Source organism: Diadema setosum, chromosome 13 (assembly GCF_964275005.1).
Source record: "Diadema setosum chromosome 13, eeDiaSeto1, whole genome shotgun sequence".
Taxonomy (NCBI): domain Eukaryota; kingdom Metazoa; phylum Echinodermata; class Echinoidea; order Diadematoida; family Diadematidae; genus Diadema; species Diadema setosum.
In genome coordinates this window covers 3,303,503-3,325,196 of record NC_092697.1, presented here as the reverse complement: position 1 = coordinate 3,325,196, position 21,694 = coordinate 3,303,503, and the positions used below count along the sequence as shown (strand labels likewise).

Below are 21,694 nucleotides of genomic sequence, written 5' to 3'. Positions count from 1 at the left end.
AAGTGTTATAAACCTGACCTTAGGTCTCAAGTGAAACTACACCATCCCTCTCACTCATTATAGGGTGTATAGGGATGACTTGTTAGTCAAGTGGCTTTAATTGAAAAAGCAAACTCTTCAAACTATAATAGTAAAAGTTTCATTATTCAACATTACTTATTATAAGACAGGGAATATCAACTCTTGACATGTTTTCCCCAAACAATTAAAATAAAATGATATTAGTTGTATCCATATGCAAGGGTAACAGAACCAGGACAGAAGTGGGGGGGGGGGGAGAGTGCAGATAAAGTTCACAGAGATTGTACCTGCAGTGCAGTCGGTTCCTCCTAGTCCTGCCCTGCACAGGCACGAGGCTTGGCCATCGGAATTCACGTAACACTCTCCATTGTTCTGGCACTGCTGATTGGCTGGCAGCAGGTCACATGACGAGATATTACACAGAAAACCTGCAAGAGAATACATATAAAGCAATGATGTCATCAACAGTCATAGAACACAACTCATTACAGTGCACTCCCGTTATAGTGAACACGGTTATAACGAAATTCCAGTTACAACGAAGTAAAAATCCAGGCCGCAACATCATCCACTCTATGTATTTTTATTTTTTATTTGTTCAGTTATAACGAAATTTCGACATAATGAAAGAAAACTGCCGGTCCCGAGGACTTTGTTATAATGGGAGTCCACTGTACTTGCATCTCAGAAGCATTAATCTCTCCTACCAGAGATTTGCTTCATTTCACTTGCAAGAAGATTCAGTCAAAGAAGGATCAATAAACAACGAGAAGAAACCCTTGAGTACTGTCTAGGACTGTTTGTTCACAAAAAAAAAAGTCTACCAGTAAAATAACAAAAACACAAACAAATATTAAGGTATGTGAAGAATAGCCTTTTGCTAAAGCAAGTTCCGATGTAAAAATGAATGCAATCAATAAATGAGGGAAAGAATGGCCAGTAAGGTTTAACGATGCTGAAATACAATCTTTATACGTATCTGTTAAGAGAGCTACTGCATGCTAGGCCTAACTTCAAGAGACTGCCATGGAGAATACGGGTACAATTCCTTACCAGAGTAGCCTGGGTTGCATTGGCACTGGTATCCCAGTGAGGAGGAACCTGTTGCTAGGCAACCGTCTCCATTCTCGCAGCCATGGTCGAGGTTGCAGATGCTGTCCTGGCACTGAGAGATGCCGGAAGACGCCACAACGTTTGTAAGATCCACCTCAAGCTGGTTGACGGTCACACGTCGCATACAGCCAGAGAATCCTGGAAATCATCACACAAGACTCGCTTTTTCACTCATTAAAAAGTACAAGAAAAGAAATATTACATTTTTTTTTTGCATGGTGAAAGAGCACTTGACTATATCAAAGTCTCTTAATATTTTCTTTGTAGCACTGTTCTTGCATGACATCACAAAATGTTGTAGTCTTCTCATCCAGCAATTTCGACACTTAACTTAAAAAAATTCATAACTTTTGAACGAATTGTCCGTTCTTCCTCAATCGTTGCTGATGTGTTCTACCAATATTGCTGCACTTAATTACTACTTGCAGAAATTTTCCCTTTGATGTTGAGTGACAACTTCGGCTTAAGCGTCTCTTTATGAAGAAGTCCTTGCTCGGAAAATTTTCCTCCTAAACAAATTCTGTGATTGCGCTTGCCATCAGAATTCACACAGCCAACATGAATTCACAAACTAACTGCACACAAAACTCCCAATACACCAGATTCTTAATCGCAATGAGATAGATAAAGTGAACTGAATTGAAAGGGTCTTTACCTCCACTAATTCCAGCCCTACTGGGCACGTCAACTCCCTGTGCCACACCGCCTAAATGAGTTGTCGTGCCCATGCTGAGACCGACACTACTCCCGGACGAATTCCCGACCACCGGGCTCTCTGCGTCGTCCAGCCACAGTCTCCCCTCGCCGTTTATTCTTGCAACCGTCACGATGTGCCACTGACCGATGACAATCTCTTCGTCACTGACAATGGTGGAAGGGCCTGTTGAAAACATCACATTAACAATGAACACAATATTTATCATATTTTTCTTCCACTAGTATACATTCACAACAATTATAACATGATACAAATCACAGACTGATTTTGAAATTGCTTTATCTCCCCGGAAGCACATGAAGTGCTTCCGGGAAGCACTTCATGTGCTTATTGATAACGGTCTCCTCCACCTGTTCACTTAAAGATCTGCAATGATATTTATTTATTATTTCACATGATTAATATATGTGTAATGCGACATTTTGTTTATATTTTCATGGCTTGTGAACAATACGTTTGATATTGTCGTACTTTATCTTCTGTTATTACAAGTGGAGAAATAAAACTTACTGAAACTGAAACTGAATAGTGTGGTAATGAAGGAATCTATGAAATAACTTTCGATATTTTACTTATGTCTAGATTTTGCGAACATACATGGAGACTTTAAACTGACTAAAGTGAAGTCACTCTAACTCATGTTCCTATCCATGTGAATGCGTGTGAGTGTATAGTGTGTGCTTGTGTACATACAGTGTATGTGTGTCTATGTGTTTCTTGTGTATATAGTGCATATGTGCATGGTGTGTACCTCGATGAAGACAAATATCATGAAAACTCAAACAGTTACTCCAACGCTTTTCACATAATGTTTGCATAATTGATCTGCATTTTGGTGCTATTGGCAAACGACATGAATGAAGTTGTTTGTACAAGTAATTTTGAATGAGAAATATAATGTGAAAAGTTAAAAGTGGAATCACATATAAATGTCCACAGTTGGTTCATTCCTTAGACAACAGTTTCTCCAATCATCTTTCATAGATAACTGATGGTGTGACCAACTACCTGTTCCGAGGTCAAAGGTGAAGTGAACCCTTCCAGCCACCAGCCCAACCCCGAAGAAGTCACCGCCTTCCGAATTCCAGAAGAGGATGCCCTCCCTCCCATCCGGGCGTATCTCCATGGTAACGGAGGAGAAGTACTGGACTTGCGAGGAGGAGTTGAAGGCGAGGTAGGAGGAGGGGGAGAAGTGAGGCACGGTGAAGGTTTCGGCTGTGATAATGAGTGGAGAGGAAAGAAAGCACATTTCATAAAACGTCAGCAAAGTTTGGTGAGATGCACAGGTGTGTCCCTGGTCTTAACTAGCTCTACACACAGACAGAACTCGATCCCAACACTGTTCCATATTTTGTGTGTCGGAACCGATAGATGGATGGAGCATATGAAGAGTTTGTTTGCAAAAACCGATAAGTCCATATTTCCCAAATGGAGATATTTGCGATTAAAGGTCAAGAAAAATAAAGAGAATAATAAGAAAATTTGTGCTTCTTTTGACCATACGTTGTAACTTCAAAAATGTACCTTTGTATGTAGTGACCAATATATCATTTAAAAGGTATCATTTTGTACTTTATGACAGAGACCGTACATGTACTTCAAAATCTTCAAAAATGGACTATCGGTTTTTGCAAACAAACTCTTCATATACATGATGGAACACTGTTTCTCTGAAATAACAAAGAGAGTTTTGAAAGAATGTTTCTTTTTGTAAAATCATTATATTAGAGAAGCTTTGCTGACTGAACCAATGACGAGTGGTATTGAATTGACTTTACAATCATGTGATATAGCTGTTTAGAGGTTGTCATGGATATCTATGTGAAAGGTATACTAGTAACTAGCAATGAAATTATGACTATCTGGATTTTAACATTATTTGTCTAATTCTATCAGTACACATTTCTGGCATTTATAGGGGAATTACCTCCTGGGCAATTACCAAAGGCCCTTCCCTAACCCTGACCCTAATACAAATCCTGAACCTAATCCTAACCCGAACTCAAACTCTAACCCAAACCCTAATCTCAACTCTAACCTTATCACTAAGCAGTATCAAGCTGGGGGTAATTGCCCAGATACGATTTCTGGCAATTACTTCATTATTTTTACATCAACTGCTGCACCTGAATGGTCAATTCTACAAAAGTTGAAATAAAAGAAATGGAATGTTCGAACAATTTAGTAACATTATTATCCACCTTCTTCACATGTGGCACCTCTCCATCCAGATGTACACAGACACTGGAATGTGAATGCATCCACCGACTGGCATGTGGCACCATTCAGACAGGCCTCAGAGGTGCATGCGCTGTGTTCACACTGGGAGATGTCTGCACCAGATACAGCCATTGAAGGAGTGAGTGGGGACACTGATGCCCCACCAATCTAGAGAGAAGAGAGACCACAAGATGAAGGACCAGTTGGCAGTTTGTGAGTCTGAACAGGACTTCTTATACACGAGTCTGATTTGACAGTGAGTGTTATCTACAATTACTGACATGATGACATAAATGGTATCCCAGGGTACCAAATAAAAATCAGCCATTTTGTTGAATTACTTTTTTTTTTTTTTAAGGTTGTACCCTGGGTGCCAAAAAGTGGGAAATTATTTTGGTGCTGGAGCTAGCGTGCACTAGCCACTGCACTGCACTACACTGCACTGGACTGAAGCACATACTGTTGCTAGCACAGCGTAATAAAAAGACAGCTAGGGTTTGAACAGGACATTACCTAACTGGTTATCTGACAACTGATCCAAAAAAAGTGATTTTCACCAAAATTTAACATACAAGGTTTTGTCAACCCAGTGACGACATCCAACTTCTCAACTATTTCCTTAAAGTGTGAGTGAATGACCCATGTGCATCAACTTTTGATCTTGAAGAGGGTTTTCTTTTTTTCCCCTGCATCTTGTACCTGTATACAGGGGCAGATCCAGGAATTCCATAAAGAGGGGGTGCCTTAAAAAAAATTAAAGGGGGCATGTGTACCCCCTCCCATTTTTTCTTTTTATTTCTTTTGTTTTGATAAAAAAAATAAAGGGGGGGGGGGCCTGCGCCCAGTGCGCTCCCTCCTGGATCCGCCACTGGTATAATACAATCATTTAATATCATTCCTGTTCTACAGACAATTAAGCATTCCAGTATTCTGAAGGCTGCAAAGGCACATTTTTGTTGGAAAAACAGACATACCTTTCCTGCAAAATAGAGATGTGTAGTAATACACTTTGGGGAAAAACAAGTAGTTTCCATGAAACCTGCAGTATTTTTGGCAAAAAGCACAAAATAGAGTAATAGCTGGCATCTCTGTACGGAGCAAAGAGCACATGGACGGGAAGAAGAAACATATTTTTGACACGCCCTTACCTCAAGGTGCTCCATACAGCCTTGGAATCCACTGAGAAATCCCACACCACTGTGAAGCATGGAGTATTCATCCACGCCTCCCACGTACACCGGACTGTTGACCGTGAGGCCAACCGATCCACTCCCAACGAAGTCCGTGGTGACCCCGTCAACAGTCAGCTGGGCAGTGTTACCAGAACGGATCACAGTGACGTTGTGCCACTGACCAGCTGAGACCACCTCGCTGGTGATTACAGCTGTGCCACTTCCTGTGGGGTAAGACATGAACATTTAAAATAGGTGGGGAGACATTTAAAGGCATGGTAAAGTATTGGTCAAGGTTGAGGATTGGGCTTTTAACTTTTTGCGAGATACCAAGAAACCATTTATGAAATAGTACATACCTTGCTATTTTAAGGGGAATTCAAAGTTTATTTGGTAAAAATCGGTTTTGGAATGGCTGAGACATCCAAACACAAAGTAAAACAAAGTGATCATAATAAAAGGTGAGTCCCACCTTTTATTAGGATTGCTTTGTTTTGGATATCTTGGATATTTCAAAATCAATTTTCATCAAATAAATGTTGAATTCCTCTTAGAATTACATGCTATATCATATTTCATGAGAGGTTTCTCATTATCTCACCCAAAAAAAAATGTTAGAAATCTGAAGTTAGGTCTCAACCAAAACTATATGATCCCTTTAACTTTTTCTTAGGTGAAGATGCACATTACAGAGTGTGTAGCTAGAAATGGAAATGAACTCAAGTGAACTGCATCAACTGAAAATGTACACATTTTTGAAATTGTTTATTGACTGCAGACTACAATTGCAATAATGTGGATTTATCAACCCGTGCATGATCTGTAGCACTCTCAACATATTGGCAAGTGAAAAAAAACCCCAAAACATATATTTTTGCTTTACCTGTTGAGGACGAGTCCCGAGTATACTCGGGCAGGTGTCTATGGGAAATACATGTTGTAGCAAAATCAGCCCGTCCTTACTGAAACCCTCTAAAAAAACGAACACCCGCAACTATACAAAAAGCATCCATAATCTGCAAAAAAGGACCCATAATACATTCACACTAAAATCCAAGGTTTTCTGGATCTAATGCTCTAGACCCTCCCACTCCCCTCATTTAAAAGACATCGTGAGGGCTAACGTTATTTTTCCCCGAGGTTTTAACAAAGTTTTAAATGTGAGTATGGCTAAATGTATGCCAGGAATAAATGTAACTTGCAGCATTTCCTTTTAATAGGATGGTTGATGTCATAAAACTCACCAAGATTAAAACGAAGCTGAAGGGCGCCATCAGAAACACCAAGGGCTAGATAGTCTCCACTGGAAGATAGCGAGTCTTCCACATAGAGAATGAGGGCGCTGTCCAAAACAGATGCTGGACGTATGCGCACATTTACCATCATCTCCTGCGAGACTCCGACCAAGGGAGGATAGGTCAGGTAGGAAAGTCCGCTGAAACTTGGGACAAGGTTATCCAGGTCTGCAGTAGCAGAGAAAGTAAAAACAGAAGAGAAAATGACACGACTCATTTGGTTTGGTATTCTGAGTGTTTATGTGTGTTCTATGTTTTGCCGGAGATCTCAAACACATTGGGCACAAGCCCCTTTGAAAGATAAGAGAATATTAAAACTTTGCACAAGATCTGCTGAGTTTGTTGTATTCACTAATCCATCAAAAAAAAAAAAAAAAAAAAAAAAACATTCCGCAGAAATACAAGTGGATGAGGGATTTTGTCCCACAAGCCACAGCTAACATCAGAGAGGTACAGCAAATACTTTCTAATATCTGTGATTTGCATGCCGCGATTTCTGTACTCCACCAGAGGAATCATTTCTAAATTATTAGAAACGATCCATGAGTTAAGTACCTTTCAAAGATAGCATAATTCCATTCCATTGCAAAAGTCTCTTTCAAGGAATTTCATTCTTCTTTGGTGATACAGCACATTCTCATAAAATATAAACCTTAACATTCAAGTATTAAATCATTTCCTAACAAGTGTGGGTGTGTAAGTGTACGTGCATCAACTTTTGATCCTGAAGAGATTTTTTTTCCCCCTATACTTTGTACATGTATATAATCACCCCTGTTCTATAGACAATTAAGACTGTCAGCAAAAATGAAACAGAAACATATCTGCTTAGCTTTCCTTGTTTGTTTTGGTGAGAGTTCGGGGATTACTTTCCTGTTTTTCCACACCCATGCGCATTTCTCAAATAGAAGCAAAATTTTACCTTGGTCATCCTCGCACAAAGTCCCCGTCTTTCCAAGAGGACACAGGCACCTGAAGCTGTCGCCGTCCAGCACACAGGTTGACCCCTCTCCACACTGGGCCTCTCCAGACATGCAGGCATCCACCTCCTCCCCGCAGTCATCGCCACGGTAACCGGGAGGACACTCGCAGAAAAAGGTGGATCCCGGCTGAGATTGGCACGTTGCTCCATTGAGGCAGGGCTGGGTTTCGCAGACATCGCTGCTGCACTGAGCAACGTCGACGACCTCAATAGCAGCAGACCGGTTGAAACTTAAGATGCATAATGAAAAGGAGAACAAATAAAATGTATGTAAAACAGCTTGACAATCTACATTGCATTTCTTGAGAGATAAATTTCAATTGCTGCTTCAATAACATTTTCACAAACTGTCAGTGATAGTTTGATGCAATGGTAATGTTTCTTCTTTTTGACATCATTTACAACAAGGAAATGTGGTACAGATTATTTGGCAGGTCAATGGGAGACTTGTTGGGGAAATGAATGATGAAGCTCTCCATTACCTCATCTGACTTGCTTTTGTGACTATTTCTGTTAATACAGTACTGCTGTGTGAAAAACATAAAATTTTGAAATTTTCAGTATTCTTATTCTTTATCTGATGTTTAATGTGAGTTTCAATCCTTTTGGTTTGTTCATCAAAGTCAGCTCACACATGGAACAGGGGGAAACTTTGATAAGAACCAGGCCATTAACCCGTTCAGGACGAGTCCCGAGAAAACTCGGGCAGGCGTCTATGGGAAATACGTGTTATAGCAAAATCAGTCCGTCCTCAACAGGTTAACTTAGACCTCTGGCATAGACCTTTAATTTGAGGCAATAGAATAAGTTAAGCAAAGCATACAATAACATGAACAATGAGATCGAGGGAACATTTCGATGCATTGTCTAGAAAAATACAAAAATGCAGCTTCAGTTCATGTTGGCCACATGCCATTCTGAGCTGAAGTGAACTTAAAATCAAATACGACAGGAATTCGAGCAGTTTGATCAAGACAGTTATAGTATTTTTTTGTGACTTAAAAAAAAAATCCCTCTGCACCTTAACTCTCACAAACATTAGCACAGTTGTAGTCAGAGTTAGTCACACGCTATTATGCTCCATAACCAAGTCCAGATCGAATATGGTAGGAATGCAAATGGTTTGACAAACAGAACTGCAATATCATGCACAAACTGCTACAAATGTATGTTGTACCTGAATTCTATGCCCTGAATGCTTAGAGAAAGGATGCACCCACTAAGCCCCTCAGTGACACCAATCCGAGATGACAGGGTTGAAAAATCGTTCACTCCACCGACGAAGACTTCAGGCTGGACGTTGAGCGACTGGAGAGAGCCAGTGGCTTCAGCAGTCTTTGTGCTGGTGGAGGAATCATTAACATGACAAGACTTTCATTTCAAAATGGTTAATCAATTATTTTCCATCCACTAGTTAAGTATGTATGCTATGAAATAAAAGTGAATGTATTCTTTGGCTCATGTATCAGTGAAATATAACATTTATGATATAAAGTCTTATTCTGAAAAAAAAAAGCTTTAAAAGAAAGAAACATCTTTCAAGAGATATTTTGTACGTAGATATTATTTGTCCTTGGTGTAGCTACTCTGACTTCTTTGCATTTATTCCATGTTTTATATTTCATTCTCACACAAGTGTCATCCCTTGTTCATCTAGTGGAAAAATCATTCAAACACACCACCATTATGAAGGATGAAGCAAGTTACTTCAAATGATATTTCAGCACGATGCTTCAAAATTTGGCTTGATGCACTTTTTAAAAGGATTCTTCTTTAATTTGTAAACATTAAGCAGCTACTTAGTTTTAACTAACACTTTTAATTAACAACCCTTGATTAACTCTTCAATTTAATTCAGTATCACATCAAGTCCGAAAAAAAAATTATAACAGCACAGGTGCTGTTATAATTTAATCTAGAGATTTTTATTGTATTTGTAGAAGCATGTTTATTAAAAAGATGTGGATAAATATCACACAATAACACAGGTGGGTTTAATGTCTAAAAAGCAACTTCCCTTCACTATCTATTAAATTCATGTTGATTCGTTACTTGCGTGATTTTTAATTCATTTATCTTTTAATTGATCTCAAATTTGATCCATTCACTTCACCATCAATTCACAGTTTTGATAATCAACCTCTTTATTGGTTTGGGGCCGTTTAGAGGTAGATAACTTTCAACAATCATTGAAACTGACCTTTGACCTGTGACATTCATCTGAGCTGACCTCCCAACGCGTCTGACACTGACCTCAGTCCAAGTGTCCAGCGGTACAGGGTCACTGGACACAGTGGTCACTCCTCCACCTACGTACATGTACATATATAAATTGGTAGGTAATGTATGTATGGTAACCAAATTTGAAGGCCAAATTTGTGGCAGTTCCACAACCACACCTGTGTCAATGATTTTTGTATGTCCATGTTGCAGATTTAACATTAGGATGCTTCAACAACAACAACAAAAATCTGGATGAATTTGATTATGGTGCTGCCTATATCTCTTGCATCAAATCGCAAGTGGCTTCATGCAATCAGATCCACTTAATGAGGAATTCATTCATGCTGTGTCATTTTTCAGTTGATGGATGTGAAGATAACCTAACAAAACACTGCATTGTTTTACTTTGTAACAACAACACAGTTCTCATAAATTCTGTATGAAGAAATTGCCAGTAGGAGAAATCTTCATATTGCAATATCTTGAAATTGAAATACTAAACACTTCTTGACACTTGAAGTATGGATTTAAATGCTCTATCCAGGGGGATCCATTGTTCTGAGCAATTTTCAGGTATTTTTAAACAGTATTCAGATTTTATTTTTTTCCGTCTCATACTCACCGAGATCAAACTCAAATTCCACCCGGCCAAACTTCAAAGAGAGAGCAAAGAAATCTCCCTGGCCACTGGCTTGCTCACTGTAGAGCAGCAACCCGTCTGGGACTTGGGCCCGAAACTGTAAGTCCAGGACCAGTTCATTCAGGACCGGGCTCGAAGAGGGGAGTTCATATCTCATGTAGGACGTTCCAGCAAAGTGCGGCACAAAGCTGTCCACAACTAGAGAAAGAAAGGGAAACCAGTGTATTTATGTATCAAAATGTATCCTGAGCATAGTGGATGAGTGCATTAAAGTATCAAATACTTTGCAGCAAAAAGGGCATTGTTTCCAAAAATGGCTAAACCTTCCTTTTTTGTATCAAATGGAAAGTTTGTCATGTCTTAAGTACCATACTCTTGCTTACCTGCAAACATCAGTAGCATAACAAGATATCAACCTCACGCTTACATCTGAAACACTCATGAAAAGTTAGAAAGGAAGGGTGGGGGGGGGGGGGGACGAGGGGACCAATCGAAGTTACTCTGCTCAAGTTTCTCCATGACGAATTTTACACTGCATCTCAAATCAACTTTCTGAAATTTTATCACACAATATAAGGTAGTCACGATTGATTTTAAATAAAATGCGGATGAACAAAACAGGATTGGAAACAAGATTTCCACAACATCATCAAGGGAAGACATATTTGCTCGAGCACATCTTTGTGTGACTAAACAACAAAACGTAAATTGGGTTCAAACTCACAGATGTTGCAGCCAGTGCCCGCAACTCCAAGCTCGCATCTGCAGACTGCGTTGCCGTCGTCTTCCACCAAGCACGTCCCGAATCCGCAGACCAGCCCATCACAACTGCTGATCTCGCATTCATCCCCGCTGTAGCCAGGATCGCAGACACAGCTATAGCCACTGGATGCCTACAGGAGATCAAAATACGGTACTCTACTCCAATATTCTGTACCTGGGCTGCATACATTCTCACATCAAAAATCAGGGAGGTTCTTAACTCTTTATGTGCCATGGTGGAAACCCCCGATGTGCTACATTATTCTGAGACACCAACATAGTCATGAAAACATTCTGTTTTTTAAATTTATGTGTTCTGTTAAGCTGGACATGTAGTGAACAAAGTTGTAGAGAAAATGCCAAGCTTTGCTTTGATAGAAATTGTATGACAAATCGAAGATTGTTTTTCTTTGAAATGACCAGTAGCTACATTACTGTAAAGGGATGACTTTTCCACACTAAACAGTGACAGAAACAGGCATCATCTCCACTAGATATAAGGATTAAAACTAACACTTGCTGTCGGGCAAAAGCTCAGTGGTCTAGTGGAGATAACGCCTGTCCGGTGATCAGGAGGTCGTAGGTTCGAATCCTGCTTGAGTATGTATGCCCATGAATTTTTATCATGGCTACTACTAAAACACTGATCAATTCAGTGCTTATTTGCATCGATGTAGGGCAATTTGTCAATCAGTTGCAATGAAAACATCTTGATGGAAGAATTTCATGAATTTGATTAATCAATATTTGTTTTCAAGATGCTTCTTTGATTACAAAGAACAGACATCCACCCGTGCTCAACTTTTGTATCTTTAATCAAGTGCATTTTCATCTTTAACATGAAATAATAACTTTTATATTCAAGTATTACCTATATTGGCAACACAAAGAAGTTTCTGCTCCATATTGCTGTGATATCACATAAGTAAATTGAGCAATATACCTTCATTGTAGCAAAAAAATCTGATGTTGTAAATGATTTTCAATAAGAAAGGGACAGGAACCAATCTTACATTGACAATATGGTTCCGTATTTCAAAAGTGATAACCCCCCAAAAGGGCAATATGAAACCAAAATTTAAGCCACAAGAATGAAAAACAGCTTGGCTTTGAAAGATTATCTCCCAATAAATCCAACAGTCACAAATTTCCATGACTCTCAATTCAATTACAAGCATGATTGAAGAAGTGAACCACTTGACGCATCTCACCAGATTCGAGCAGGAACCTCTTCCAGAGCAAGAGGTGGGCAGGCATTCATCGACCTCGACAGAGCAATCCTGTCCAGTGAAACCAAGTGGGCACAGGCACTCGTAGCCCACTGACGAAGACGGGGACAGCATACAGGTTGCTCCGTTATCACAGACATCATCTGCATTGGAAAATAAAATAACACATTTTCTGACAAAGTTTATGAAACTACACAGGGACTTCACTGCAGCACCTGACTAAACCAAAAACATTACATCACCTTCTTATAAAGTTCCAGTAACACACGTAGCAGATAGAGTAACTTCAAGCAATGCTGATACAGAAAGTTATTTCACTCAGTCATAATATCATTTCTTAATCTTAGATTAATAGAATTTGATCTTATATGTTATCTGTACATTAAAGCAAAATTTTCTGGGAATGAAAATATGATTAAATTCAAAAGAATACCGCTGCTTAGGTAGTGAAATTTTCAAAACTAAAGGATGATTCTCAGCTGTATTACAGCAAAATTCAGTATTTTTGCATCATCAAAATTTCAGCCTTATGTTTTATATAATATCAACATGTAGGTATTAGAAAAACTGAAAGGGAACTTTTTTATTTCAATTTTTCTAGGTGAATCCCCCCCCCCCCCCCTACTCTAATACTTCTTAACTGCATGTCACATGACTTGGGCAGAAACCATAATGATGATGGTAACACTCACTGGAACAGAAGTCGCACTCAAACGTGTCCTGCAGATTAAGGCACGGTACACCAGGGGGGCATGGGCTCGCCCCGCAGAAGTCCTGCACCTCGCAAAGGGCGCCCCCAAAGTCCTGTGGACAGATGCAGGTGAACGCCGTGCCATGGGCAGAGTTCGGAGTGTTCTGACACGTGGCCCCGTTCAAACAAGGGCCACTGCCGCAAGGCACGAAGAACTCGCACAAAGGACCGCTGAATGTTGCGGGGCAGACACAGCTGAAAAATGGGAGAAAAGGGGGCAAAGTGTGATAAGTACACAAAATGCAGGTAGTGGCCCTTACGTAATTGCTACTGGGGTTCCAGCGTATATTGATTTTTTAAAACCAAGAATACCTTGGCAAAGATTTCCATCATGAACAAGTATCAAAAGACAGACATGACAATGAAAAAAAAAAATCAATGACATTTAGTTTGATGACAAACACAGCCATAACTATAATCAAGTGTTTCAACTGTAAATATATCTCGGATCACAAACTACAAATCATCGATGCAAAATTTGAGTGCTACACTTTACTTGGAAAACATGGTATTGCAATTTAACAAGTGTCTTTTTGAGTCACATGAATTTCATTTTTTCTTCTTTAAGTTCGATTCCCAAATCTAACTGAGCAATGGTTGTGTGTAATTCATACCATCTGCGCTGGTAAGAGGCACAGCACTCTGTGCCTCGGATAGGACATAAAATGGTGGTCCTGTGTATGAGAGAGTCGCAACTCGTGCACGTAAAAGATCCCGCTTCATTCATTCATCGCAAAGAGCAGGGTGTTTAACCCGGTGAAGTGGTCTCGCCTAATATCCGACTGGACCCCATGAAAGACCAGCTATTGCTGCTGAATATGGGCTATCCAGTCATCTTTTTAGACGGAAAAATTAAACAAAATGAAATAAATAAAGCAGAAAATTTCCTAAGTCTCTTCTGATAGTGACAGAAGAGAACAAACATTAGAAGATGGCCTGAAAACATTACTTGAATCCACCGTCAAGATTCTGGCAGCTCGCTCCGTTCTGGCAAGGTTGGCTGCTACACTCATCAATGTCTGTCTCACAGTCCCTTCCAGTGTAGCCTGAGCAAAAGCAAATGACATTGAAAGATTGCAATGTTGAATCTTATGACCCAATTTCTAAAAAGTAAATGAAAAAAGTGCACAGCACAGGAGAAATTGATCAAGAACAAAGCAAGCATACTTGGATTGGATTTAGATATTTCGTATCATATTCAAGTACATGTAAGCCATTCAAAAGTAGTATGTTTGAAGAAATGACTTGGCAAAAAAATCTGCATTTGTAGCAAATTCCCATGTCATGACAGAGAAAACAAGCAACAACGTAAAGCAAGAACAGACAAACATGAGATCTCTCTTATTATATTTGACAGGATTTGATCAAGCCCATGCCCTAATTTTCAACTCTTATACAAATCTCTTTGTCATATCATATTTCACAAGTTTATTCTTGGAATTTACTATCTGTTATTTTCTGTGTGGAGGTGGGGGTTTGTTTGTTTGTTTGTTTCATTTCCATCTGAGAAGATGACTGGATAGCCCATATTCAGCTACAATAGCTGGTCTTCCACGGGGTCCAGTTGGATGTAAGGTGGGACTACAATATACTTCACTGGGTTAAACACCCTGCACTTTGCGATGAATGAATGAAGTGGGATCTTTTAGGTGCATGAGTTGTGACTCTCTCACACACGGGACCTCCATTTTATGTCCTATCTGAGGGACAGAGTGTTTTGCCTCTTACTAGAGGGGACAGTATGATTACACACATCATTGCTACAGGTGGGAAGGGCAGGGGGAGTCATTTTACAGATTAATAATACTGATTAATAAGTTACTTAACACTAGTTACCACTGTGTGTGGAGCTTGGACCACAAAGTGATGCTGAAATGAGTAAAAACTCAGATGCTTCAGTTATGCTTCATACAACTTCAGAAAAGTCAACACAAATGCATGAGGAATATTGTTTTACTAGAGCTGTACTACCTGAGCTGCATGTGCATGTGTAGCTGTTGTCCCCAACATCTGAACAGGTAGCTCCATTCTGACAGGGCAGGCTGGCACAGCCCAGGAGCTCTGTGACGTCACATAGTGTGCCGGAGAATCCCTCCGGGCAGGCACAGGAAAAGGAGCCATCTGCATCATTTGGAACACAGGGGGCGCCGTTCTGGCATGGGTCGATGGTGCAGGGGTTGGGGAACTCGCAGCGGCTGCCAACGTAGTTTGATGGGCATCTGGATTATAAGGAAGTGATTTGTAGAGATTATATTTCTGTCATGTCATGACAAACATTTTCCTTCACAGGACAATGGCTGGCTTTGAGGAATATATCAAAACATGTTGCCCAGCCACATGCAATATCATACAATTCAAAGATAGAGGACAAGTCAGGGCAATATTAAATGACTGCCCATTAACAATCAGAATGGCTGGGGGTGCAATATACTAATTATAGGCTGTCGGATATGACTATTCAAAAAATCTTTCTTTTGTGTCTGCTGGCTGAACATTTCTTTGACATACCTGCATTCGAATCCACCATCGAGGCCTGTCACACAGTCCCCATTGACGCACGGACCACATTCAACTTCCGTCTGCTCACAAAAGTCTCCGAAGAAACCAGGCTGACACTGACAGTAAGCCTAGATGGAATCAAACAAATGCTGTTATGTTTTAGTATTTCCTAGTCTGGCTTCAAAACATTTGAAATTCCGCCATCTCAATCACAAATTCACTATCTCCTTGAATCTTACATACACTGAGTATACTTGTAGTATACTTGTAGTTGCAAAATTCTTTTGTTTTATCCCCTGCAGAAAATCATTCACATGGAAACTATGACAGACTTTATCATAGAAACATGAATCATGACTTTAGATAATGCATCTGGAGACCAGGGTAATAATAGTATGTATGCGCTTTGAGCACTCTTATAGAGTTGATTTGGTGCAATATAAATTCATATTATTATCATTATTATCAAACCATTCAACCACTGATTACACCATTAAAAAAACATGCAATCACTGACTACAAATTTAATTGAGTGCTGCTTATATGGACATGGGTAGTGTTGGTGCTACCCTTCCATTCTTTGCTATTGAGAACATCATAACAAGACATTGTGATCTGATCATACCATAAATCATACCTTGGCTTAAAGTTAAAGTTGATGGCACACATAAGTATAATTATATGTATGTTGTTTTCTATGGACCAGGATGTTAAAATAGCCAGCATTGAGGTAGTAAAGTAGAGATGTCAACTTTAATAAAGAACTTTATAAGCATCATGTTACGACATTTATTTCAATTATTTGAACTCTTCTACCTAATGTACAGTTTAGCTTTAAAAAAAGATATCTACGCCAAATGAGTAGCAAAATGTGTATGTGAGAAACCTGGTAAAAAATCTTTAATTGGTAATCTACATCAACATGGAATCATAATCTGTATCAAGCACCCTACTGGTTCAGAACAATCCAAAGCTTCGGGATGGATACTATACTTTGCTTCCATGCCGCGACATGTTAAAATTTAAAAAAACTGCTATCAGAATTAAAAGGCAAAGATTGATCTGTCTTGCTTACCCTGTCACCATCCGGCCAACAGATGCCACCATTTTGACAGGGGTTGACTGGGTAGCACACACCAGGAGCAAATTCACACCATATTCCACTAACTCCATTGGGACAGAAGCAGAATGGGCCTTGTGAAAAGATAGATGAAAAATATGATAAACAAAATCATCTTCATATATGATGTCAGAAGTGACTATAAAACGAGGTAAATCAAGTGAGGAAGGACACGAGGTATTGTCAAACTGGAGCACATGATAACAAATAAAAATACAAATTCATTAAATTTTTCCTTCGAGATGTTTTCATTGCAACTGATTGACAAATTGCCCTACATCGACGTAAGTAAGCACTGAATTAAGGATTAGAACCAACACTTGCTGTTAGGTTGAAGCTCGGTGGTCTGGTGGAGATGTTGCCTGTCCGGTGATCAGGAGGTCGTAGGTTCGAATCCTTCTTGAGTATGTACACCCATGATTTTTATCATGGCTACTACTAAAACACTGATCAATTCAGTGCTTATTTATGTCAATGTAGGGCAATTTGTCAATCAGTTGCAAATAAGAATCAATCAACATATTTGGCACAATAACCAAGGATAGTTACATTCCTGTGATTTAGAAATAAAATGAAAGAATATTGATGGCACTTTGAGAAAGCTGATGTCTACATACAAATTGTGTCAATATAGATTCATCGCAACATGTCTAGGAACAAAATCTCTTTAATGCTTTGTAAAAACAAGAGACTCACCAATACTGTCTTCGAAACATTGACCGTCATTTCGGCATGGCTCTTGATCACATGATGTCACTGTTTCCCCACAGAAGGTGCCTGTGTATCCAGCCACACATTCACACTGTACATTGTCTCCATCGCTGCGACACATGGCCCCATTCTGGCACGGGTCGCTGTCACAGGGGTCGTTTAGCTCGATCTCGCACGTCTCTCCGAAGAATCCCGGCGGGCAGTCGCAGGAGAAAGACTCAAACCCATTCTCCACGCAGGTAGCCCCGTTGGAGCACGGATCGCTGAGGCAGGGTGGAGGGATCTCATTCTCGCATCTCTCGCCCTCAAACCCCGGCTGGCAGATGCAGGTGTACGATTCCAAACCGTTGTCTTGACAAGATGCGGAATTCAAACATGGATTGCTGTCACACGGGGTTGGGATGACAACGGCACACGTGGGTCCATCAAAACCCACAGGGCAGGTGCAGGAGAAAGATTCCAGGCCATTATCAGTGCAGGAGCCTCCATTAAGACAGGGGTTGCTTTCACAGGGCTGCGGTATCTCGTTCTCACACCTCGTTCCTCCAAATCCAGGCGCACAATCGCAGGCGAAAGAGGCAAAATTATCGTCGGTGCATGTGGCTCCATTAAGACAGGGGTCACTCAAACAAGGAGAAGGGGTCTCACAACGTAGTCCCGTGTAGTCAGCAGGGCACAGGCAGCTGTAGGACTGAAAGGCATTGTTGACACAGGTACCGCTACTCAGGCAAGGACTGCTGAGACAAGGGCTTGGTGTTTCGCAGAATTGCCCGGTGAAATCGGATGTGCACTGACAGGTGAAGGGGTCATCGGATGGGCCATCATTGTTGACGCACGTGGCCCCATTCCTGCACGGAGAATTGAAACAGGGCAAAGGAGTTTCACAAAAAGTGCCCGTAAAGTCTGGCTGGCATTGGCAGATGAAGGCCTCAAATCCATCGTTGATGCACCCCGCTCCATTGGTGCAGGGGTCACTTTCGCAAGGAAAGGGCGACCGAGTTTCACATCTTGTCCCTTCATATTCCTCTGGGCATGTGCACATGAAGGACTCAAATCCGTTGTTTTGGCATGTGGCTCCATTCAAGCAAGGATCACTCTGACATGGTATTGGAATGACTTCCTCGCAACGGGCACCCCGAAATCCCGCAGGACAATCACAATCAAAAGATTCAAATCCGTTGTCGATGCAGGGGGCTCCGTTTTGGCAGGGATTACTGGCACAGGGACGAGGTATAGCATTCTCGCAGAGGGGGCCTCCAAATCCATCCAAGCACAAGCACACGTAGGACTCAAAGCCGTCGTTTGTGCAGGTTGCTCCATTCTGGCAGGGATCACTTTCACAGGGCGGCGGAATCTCGGTCTGGCACAGGTTTCCCTCAAAACCCTCAGAACATTGGCAAGAGAAGGAAGTGTACCCATCATTGAGACAAGTTGCCCCATTCATGCAGGGGTCACTCTCACAGGGCAGGGGGATGGTCAATTCACAGTTAGGCCCAGTGAATCCAAAATCACAAACACATCTGTACAGGTCGAAGCCATTGTTGTAGCATGTGGCGCCGTTCTGGCACGGAAAGCTCTCACAGGGAAACGGGATTCGGTTTCCGCAGGTGGTGCCATTGTAGCCGAATGCACACAGGCACGTGAAGGACTCGAAGCCGTTGTTGGAGCAGAGACCCCCATTCTCACACGGATTGCTCTGGCAGGGGGGTGGAATCACAACCTCGCATGTCTCTCCTCCAAAGCCGGCAGGGCAAGTGCACGCAAAAGACTCAAAACCCCCATTTTCACATGCTCCGCCATTCATGCACGGATTGCTATCACACGGAAGTGGTGGGATGGTAAAGTCACAATTATCTCCCGTGTATCCGCCATCACACATGCAGCTGTAGTGGGTGTCATTCACGTTCATGCAGGTCCCAAAACCACACGGTTGGGCATCACAAGGCAGGATTTTCGTCGAGCAGTTCCTGTCACGGAATCCCACGTCACAATCGCACCGGTAAGTGTTCACGAGATTCACGCAGACACCGTTCTCACAAGGCTCAATGTCACAGGGGAGGATGCGCCTTTCGCACTGCATCCCGGTGAAACCTTCGTAGCAGTTGCACACATACGCCACGTTATCGATGTTGTTGCAGAGACCGTTGAGGCACGGGTTGCTGTCACAGGGGGTGATAAGGGTTTCACAGAACTGGCCGGTGTAGAACTGTGGGCAGTTGCAGGTAAAGCTGTCACCATCTGAAACACACTCCCCACCCTGAAGGCACGGGGAACTGTCGCACGGCTGAATCTCGACGTCACAGTTGATTCCAGTGTAGCCTTCATCACACAGACACTGGTAGTCATTACCAACAGTCTGGCAGCTCCCAAACACGCATGGGTCCGGGGTGCAGGGAATGTTGATCTCGCACCTGCTCCCCGTGTAGCCGACAGCACACTCACACTCGAAGCTGTTCAGGGTGTTGATGCACCGCCCGTTCTCGGCACACTGCGGAAACGAGCACAGATCCACCTCCGTCTGGCAGAAGCTGCCGGTGTAACCGTTGGCACAGAAGCACCGGAACTGGCCCGCTGGGATGTTGGGAGGGCATCCTGTGGTGCCAAGCTGGCAGCAGTAGGCATTGTTCTTGCAAGGGTTGGAGTCACAGACTTGAAGAATCTACACAATTGCAAGCAGAAATACCCAATACTTAAAGTTGATGTACCACTTTTAAAAATACATGCACATCAAACATAAGGCAATGATTGATTGTGAGTTCATATCCATTCTGTGCCATAATCTTTAAATACTGACATAACACAAGTTTCATATGTTACAGACTGATGACAGGGAATAACATGATTTAATGAGTGATCCTTCCTACACTGTTTTGTCTGTGTGTTGGGAACAGGGATTCTATCTTTCTGGTACATTTGTTGCATGACTTTATTGTCAAATATATATTGAGTACCATGGGTGAAACACCATCCCCTTAAACAATTCAATTGTAGACTATCATTCATCTAAAAAAAAAGAAAAGAAAAAAACTAGATATATCGCTACGGCGACTGATATGCCTCCGCCATAATGCATGGTTCTCCTAATAGGTCTATAGTACAATGTCTTGACAATGTGTGATGACAGTTTCACACAATTGGCAAAATATTAAAATGACAGGTTTGCCACAAATGTGCTGAATGTTCACTTTCCTAGAACTAGGTTCAATTGGATGAATGATTACAAATGTCAGAGTGCAGGTATTCAAGGAACTGCATGATTTTTACTTGACTTTTGACCCTTTTATAAGTTTATGCATTGAGTAATTTTCAAGGTATTGAGAAAAAGTATAATTTCAGTATCAAATGGGAAAATAGCATTATCTAAACCTGGCCTTTGACCTTTTACCTCACAGTTTCAAAGAGAATCACTGTTAGGTTGAACATGCATAAATATGTAAGTTTCATGATGATACCTTGAGTTACTTTTGAGATATGGAGGAAAAAGTGCAATTCAACACTTTCACTTGACCTTTGACCTTTTGACCTTTGACCTTTTGGCAAGAAACTTCCCACAGAATATATATCGGGTAATACATGCATACATCAAGTTTAAAAAAAACTAGAAATGTCGCTACAGCGACTGGTTATACCCCCGCCAAACAACATTTCATAAGCTTTGGTCAAAAAAATGAGGAAGTAGTTAAATCCGCAAGATCTTTCCTTGATCTTCTGCCATTAAAACACAAAATTTTCCAAAATTTTCCAAAATTTTCCATCATTTTGGCTCATAATATGTGAGCTGTTACCATGGCAACATACTTTTTGTCACCGTCAAGACATGTGTCATGCTGACCTATATCCTAAGACAAACATTCAATATGAATTCCATGAGAATTGGAAGAACACTGATGAAGCAGTTTTGCCATGAAGCATTTTGCCCTATATTTTACCAATAACATGCCGTTACCATGGCAACGCACTTTTTGCCACTGCGGAAATATGTGTCTTGCACATTAACATATTCAGATGAACATCTGTACCTAATTTCATAAAAATTGATCAAAAACTGTGGGAGGAGTTCGCAACGCAAGATTTGTACCCATTTTTGCCCATAATATGCCGTTACCATGGCAACGTATTTTTGGGTACTGTCAAAAAATACGTCTTGCACATCTACAACCCAAGGCACACATCTGTGCCAAGTTTTATGGGAATCGGTTGAAAACGACCGACCGACCGCCCGACCGACCGCCCGACCG

At 41.1% G+C, this 21,694-nt stretch overlaps 1 protein-coding gene across 1 annotated transcript in view; it reads right to left on the bottom strand.

The window, feature by feature from the left end:
- The window catches only part of LOC140237089 (uncharacterized), a 24,238-nt gene extending 2,956 nt beyond the window's left edge, over nt 1-21,282 (bottom strand). Inside the window, exons 1-20 of the mRNA XM_072317029.1 lie at nt 21,265-21,282; nt 17,442-20,115; nt 16,701-16,819; nt 15,635-15,753; nt 15,098-15,345; nt 14,076-14,172; nt 13,068-13,321; nt 12,344-12,518; nt 11,109-11,269; nt 10,367-10,582; nt 9,722-9,830; nt 8,699-8,863; nt 7,462-7,751; nt 6,489-6,707; nt 5,221-5,468; nt 4,054-4,240; nt 2,861-3,067; nt 1,790-2,014; nt 1,075-1,272; nt 309-449 (exon numbers count right to left, since the gene is read on the bottom strand). Coding sequence (XP_072173130.1) covers nt 309-449; nt 1,075-1,272; nt 1,790-2,014; nt 2,861-3,067; nt 4,054-4,240; nt 5,221-5,468; nt 6,489-6,707; nt 7,462-7,751; nt 8,699-8,863; nt 9,722-9,830; nt 10,367-10,582; nt 11,109-11,269; nt 12,344-12,518; nt 13,068-13,321; nt 14,076-14,172; nt 15,098-15,345; nt 15,635-15,753; nt 16,701-16,819; nt 17,442-20,115; nt 21,265-21,282 — 6,070 coding nt within the window. The remainder of the gene's footprint in view (nt 1-308; nt 450-1,074; nt 1,273-1,789; nt 2,015-2,860; nt 3,068-4,053; nt 4,241-5,220; nt 5,469-6,488; nt 6,708-7,461; nt 7,752-8,698; nt 8,864-9,721; nt 9,831-10,366; nt 10,583-11,108; nt 11,270-12,343; nt 12,519-13,067; nt 13,322-14,075; nt 14,173-15,097; nt 15,346-15,634; nt 15,754-16,700; nt 16,820-17,441; nt 20,116-21,264) is intronic.
- Between the last annotated feature and the right edge of the window lie 412 nt (nt 21,283-21,694).